This window comes from Lolium rigidum, chromosome 1 (genome assembly GCF_022539505.1).
Source record: "Lolium rigidum isolate FL_2022 chromosome 1, APGP_CSIRO_Lrig_0.1, whole genome shotgun sequence".
Taxonomy (NCBI): domain Eukaryota; kingdom Viridiplantae; phylum Streptophyta; class Magnoliopsida; order Poales; family Poaceae; genus Lolium; species Lolium rigidum.
The window spans coordinates 94,116,610-94,122,977 of NC_061508.1; the positions used below are offsets into that span (position 1 = coordinate 94,116,610).

The 6,368-nt window shown below is 45.2% G+C and overlaps 1 protein-coding gene across 1 annotated transcript; it reads left to right on the forward strand.

The window, feature by feature from the left end:
* Positions 1 to 3,335: 3,335 nt before the first annotated feature.
* On the forward strand, positions 3,336 to 4,040 carry LOC124677956 (dehydration-responsive element-binding protein 1J-like). The gene has a single exon (XM_047213891.1). The coding sequence runs from the start codon at positions 3,336 to 3,338 to the stop codon at positions 4,038 to 4,040; it is 705 nt and encodes a 234-aa protein (XP_047069847.1).
* Positions 4,041 to 6,368: the final 2,328 nt, after the last annotated feature.

Below are 6,368 nucleotides of genomic sequence, written 5' to 3' on the forward strand. Positions count from 1 at the left end.
ATGACTCCAAGATCTAGATCCCAAGAGTTCCCCGCACTTAGAGGAGAAATGGATTGGTGGAGGTTGTAGATCTAGATCTCCTCTCTTAGATCGCTCAAGAATGAGCAAGAATCATGTGAGGGAAGGGAGAGGAAGCAAGTTCAAGAGGTTCAACAATGGTGGTAAAAAACGTGCTCAAGAACCCTAAATAACTGTTGGGGAAGAAGCCCCTTTTATATCCCAAGGGAAGATATAACCGTTGGAGGCAGATATGAGAGTTTTTCGTGCAGCCTGGTCAACCGGGCCAAACCGGGCCTGAGACCGGGCCGCCTGGCGTGAGAGCCGGTTCGACCGGGCGACCCTGAGAGCCGGTTCGACAAGCCGGTGAGACAGCCGGCGCCACCGGGCCAAACATGAAAACATGGTTTACGAGAACCATGATAACTTTTGCATCCGGACTTCGATTTCGATGATCTTGGGCTTGTTGGGATCAGAACAACAAGTCCTACAACTTTATGCATAGAAACATCATTGTCCAACCACGGAGTAAAACCACAAGATGAATGTTTTGACCTATCTATAAAAGAGACACTGGTAAAACCTCCAAGCTCGAAAACGCAATAGAAGATGCATATGGATTCCGTTTTCGATGAACTTGGGCTTGTTGTAAAGCTAGAAACAAGCTCAAGAACCTCACACAGAGAAACACCAAGAAGCAACAAGATTTATGGAATGCAAAGCATGCAAAGGGTTGAGCTCCATAAAACGATGTGATCAAGTTACCCAACCGAAAGCCCCTCTTGATAGTGCGGCTATGTATCCTATAAGCCGGACTCCCAACAACCACCTTGAGACCGGTAAAAAGGAAACCTAGCAAGGCCATACCTTTGCCTTGCGTATCCCTCTTGATCTTGATGATAACTCTTCAAGCTCCACTCAAGCCGGAATGCCTCACTTGATCATTGTTGCTTCATGAAGACTCACAAATGCTCCCCCATACACCATGATGGGAAAGCTCCATTGATTCACATCTTCACATGTCCATTATTACCAAATGGACGGCAAGCTTCAAGCATATGATCCCCTTGAGATGATGAACTTGAACTTGCCCAACTCAACCTTGATGACGATCACCACTTGACGTCATCCTCTCATGGGCTATATGAGATCTCACTTTTGATGCATGACCATGGAAAGATACCTAACCCACATAGACAACACAAGGGAACATATATGATGGGTTAGTTCATAAAGCATAACTGACACAGCTTACCATACCACATGACTTCTCGTGGCACATTTTTCATGCTTCATGTGTTGACCAAACTTGAATCTATTCTTCACTCTTTGTATTGGTCAACCTTGTATCTTCACATGCTCTATCATACTATCTTGAGCTGTATATAGAATTCTTCATTTGTTTGCATGCTCTAAATATTAGTCAACCATAGCTCAACTTATGAGACTATCATGACACCGACTTAGATCCATAACTTGAATTCTTCACTTGGAATCAAGCACTCAAGATCTTGATCATTCATTGCTTATCACATAAGCTAGAGCATGGCTAATATTGAGTTCCACATAAGAACTCCATCTTCATTTCTTCTTCTTGATCATATCACATATATATCTTCAAATCGATGATCTTGATGCCAATACACAAGGTATATCTTTATCTTCATGGCATCCGTACTTGAATCCAACACATGGACTACAAGTAGTACCTATGGAATATTCCTTCATATAAACTCAATGAAAATATTAGTCCATAGAGCTTGTCATTAATTACCAAACCACACATAGGGGCAATGTACCCTTACACTCGCTCGGTGCACTGCCCATCTTAAATTTACCAGGGAAAGACACGGGCATCTGGCCTATCCACGAGCCGATCTAACATACCAAAATAAATATATTTGGTGTATGAAATGAGTTGGCCCACTTGAGATGTCCTAAGACAAACCTCACAAACCATCCCCTACCAAAGGACCGTGTGATTGCCTTTCATCAAAAAAATGGGGATATTAGCCGGTCACCTCTCTGTTGGCGTCCATTTATTGTGTAGTATCATCACAATCATATAACGTGATGCCCATATGAATACTTATGAAACACATATTGAAATTATAATTATGTACTTATCTTTGGACCTTATTTGAGTCTATCATGCTTAAAAGAGAGTAGACAAGTAAACCCATGGAGCCATGCACCGAACCCATTTTTAATCATAAGAAACATATTTTACTTGCATTTACAGTTTCAACACTTTTTAACCTGAAAATAGAAAACATTTATCTTTCTTGCACTTAGTTCTTTCATATAAACTACACCACTGCGTTGGTGAAATTGCCTCTGAAGCTAGGAATACAAGACTCTTGTGTGTGGATTCTTGGTGCCCTTTAAAAAAATACACAAGTTTAGATCTTAGCCTACTTAGACTTAACTAAATATCACGTGAAGTTATCAAGTCTTAGTCACAACCTACTTGCAAATCATGTGCAACTAATAGGCTAGCATAAATCTTGAAGCAAAATTCAGGGGTGTGGATTTTTAAAATTTGTTACAACCCACTTGCAACATGGAAATTCTCAGTTGCTACCCACTTGCAACATGGAAATTCTCAGTTGCTACCCACTTGCAACTTGGAAAAATTCAATTGCAGCTCACTCGCAACTATCATTTTAGCATAAATCACGAGACAAATCGAATGGCTAAGAAATCGATTGGGATATAATAAACATCAGACGTCTGGTTTCTAACAAATCTTTTAAAAAAACTACGGATCAGCCAAGTTACAGAACCTAGAGGATAAAATTTTCAAATAAAATTTTAAAAATCAATTATTTTAAGGATCACTTAGATTGCTCTAACACGATCCAACGAAGCAGGGCCAAGCCTTGCAATGCAAGTATGCGACTCACTTCTTTTAAGTAGTGGTGTTCAAATCTGTTTGCCCTCTTCGAAGCTCGTATGTTCGATCCTACATATATCTGCGACGGACGTACGTATATCTAGTACGTGGACTACGTACATAGTATCTCACTACATGCGCGCCCTCGGTTTTGGTATTAAGGAATCTCTTTGCCCAGGTCAAACAGATCGAGTAGCAAAATCAAGCTAGAGGAGAAAGAAGAAAGTCTCTCTCTGACTGCGCTCTGACGGCTTCCGTTCGTAGGGCGGCCGATGCAAGCAAGCGATCACCGCCTACGTCATTCTTACACAAGTCTTCGTCCTGATCACGGAACGGCCGCAAATCAGCCAACCTATATATACGCTCTCGCTCCCATACTCCGGACGGGAGTACGGAACTGTAGCCAGTAGCAAAGCACAAGAAGACGATCGCGGCGCCGCCCATGCAGAGGAGCACCGAGCGGTCGAGCAGCGGCTCCTCTTCGACGTCTTGGGGCCGGACGACGGACAGCAGCTGGCCGTCGCCGCCGAAACGCCCCGCGGGGCGCACCAAGTTCCAGGAGACGCGCCACCCGGTGTTCCGCGGGGTGCGGCGCCGCGGCACGGCGGGGCGGTGGGTGTGCGAGGTGCGCGTGCCGGGGAGCCGCGGGGAGCGCCTCTGGGTCGGCACCTTCGACACCGCCGAGGCGGCCGCGCGCGCGCACGACGCCGCCATGCTCGCGCTGCGCGGGCCCTCGGCCAGCCTCAACTTCGCCGACTCGGCGTGGCTGCTCCACGTCCCGCCGGGCGCGCCGGCCGTTTCCGGCCTATCCGACGTCCAGCGCGCGGCCAACGAGGCCGTGGCGGACTTCCAGCGCCGGGTCGCCGCCAGACGCGCCGCCAACGCCTATGGAGGCGCTTCGGCGGCTTCATCGGCGCCTGCATTGACTGACAACGACTTGGGGGCAACTTCCGCTGCGGCAGATGCACTCCCGGCAGGGGCAGCCTTGGACACTGACATGTTCCATGGTGACATGTTCGGCGGCATGGATGCCGATTCGTATTACGCGAGCTTGGCTCAAGGGCTGCTTCTGGAACCGCCGCCGGCCGCCGTGGACTGCTTGGAGGACGACGAATGCGGCGGCGCTGAAATGGACCTGTGGAGCTAGCTACTGTATACACGCTATGCATAACAAAACAGTGTGAAGTTCTTTAACCGGTAGTTAGAAGTTTGAATGAAACAGATTGACGGATTCTCACAAATCAGAAGTTGAACAAATGTATTAGTACTACGTATATTGAGCCTGCCAACAATTTGGTACTACGTACATTGAACCTGCCAACAATTTGGCGGGAGCATTTCATATTTGCTCAAATACATATCTGGATCTTTATTTTTCTCCTGAATTTATTTATGCTCGTTTTTCTCTTCTCCAAGATTGTATCGATCCACCAGAAGTACTGGTTGCCACCAGTTCAAGATGTCAACACACTTGTTTTTTTTTTCGAGATCAAGTCAAAACACTGTGTGTACCCGTGGTTACCTGCAAGGAAGAAGAAGGAAGACAACCGTGAAGATCATTTACTCCTACTAACATCAAACGTCGTCGTCAGATCAATTATATTCAGTATATACTGCTCGGAAAATTAACGAGACATCACTGCTCTCCATCGATTGGTATACATTGCTGCGTTGCCCTCGGTGGCCGGAAGTCGGCATGCAACGGCGACCTGCGGGCGAAACCAGGCCGCAGGCGCGCTCGAACAGCCGCACGCAACTTGGCAGCGAGACGTCGTGCTGCTTGCTAGTGTTCATCATCACACACATCACACAACGCTCATTTGCTCTTGCAGAGGTCATCTCGATCTTGAGCACACAAAGTCATGAGCCGAGCCGCCAAGGTAACAGGTTCAGTTGACTGAATTAACTGGCCCCGTTGCAGCCGGAAAGGCAACTGTTGTCCTATCCCACGCGCCGTCCGGACACGCGCTACCTCGGAACTTGTTGACCTGACAGCCCGCGGCCTGAACAACAAGGCGGTGAACGTGATCGATCGTTAGATTGTTCATAGTGGGAGTAATATATAGCTAGTAACATCACACATCTCAAGGTATTTTGGTGACATGACATGCTAATAAATGAAGAAAGAGAGTAAGGTGATAGTAGTAACTAGTTATGTTACTCCGTACCATAACATCACACACCTCAAGGCAAGATGAGTCTACAACATAATAAATGATACAATGCATGACACCACACATAAGTTACTACCCACTACTAGTCTAAGTTACTAGTAACATGACAATAGGAGTATGAGGCTGCTCATAGTGGGGAGTAACTTAGACTAGTAACATATGCCATGTTACTTGTCTAGGTTACTACCTTCATAGTGGGTAGTAACTTATATGTGGTGTCATGCGTTGTGTCATTTATTATGTTGTAGACTCATTTTGTCTTGGGGTGTGTGATGTTATGGTAACATAGCTAGTTACCACCTCACTCTCTTTCTTCATTTATTCGCATGCCATGTCACCAAAATGTCTTGAGATGTGTGATGTTACTAGCTATGTTACTCCCACTATGAGCAGTCTGAAGGTAGTAACTAGACTAGTAACATGACATATGTAATATGTTACTAGTCTAAGTTACTCCCCACTATGACCAACCTAACATAGGTGGTAACATCACACGTCTTAAGACATTTTGACGACATGACATGACAATAAAAGAAAAAAATAGTGATGTGGTAATTATCTATATTACCATAACATTACACATCCCAAAGCAATATGAGTCTACAACATAATTAATGACACATTGCATGAAACCACATCTAAGTTACTACCCACTATGGAGATAGTAACTTAAACTAGTAACATGACATATGTTACTAGACTAAGTTACTCTCCACTATGAGCAGTCTTACACATCCTGATATCCTGTCACACTTCTTGAGGCTAGTGGAGTGTTAAGAGCATCTCCAGTCGCATCCCCCAAACGACGTTCGGCAATAGCGCCAGATTGATCGTTTGGGGGACGTTCAGACCAAATTTTCGTTTGGAGGAGGTCGCTTTCCTAGCCACGTCCCCCAAACGCGATCTCCAAACAAAAAAAGCAAGTGTAAAAGTCATGTCCGGCGTTCCTGATGGAGCCTCTATACACAGGGGATGGGCTAGGGAGGCCGGACAATATTTGGGGCACGTCCGGAGCGAAGCGGCCTTTGGGGCATGCGACTGGGACGTTTTTTTGGCCGGCGTCCCCCAAATCCCTTTGGGGGATGCGACTGGAGATGCTCTAATCCTTAAATTTATTTACATTGCGTGTTGGGTTTAGTCAAAGTTAATATTTATAAGTTTGATTGGGACTTCAAATTATCAACATCTACGATATGAACGAATCGTCGTAAAGTATATAGTATATTTTATATTATATGCTTTTGGTATGATATTTGTTTCTATATTTTTTAATCTAACTTTAAGAAGTTTGACTTTTTTGA

Excerpts from the sequence above, each read along its gene's own strand:
- LOC124677956 (XM_047213891.1), top strand. The coding sequence starts at position 3,336 with ATGCAGAGGAGCACCGAGCGGTCGAGCAGCGGCTCCTCTTCGACGTCT.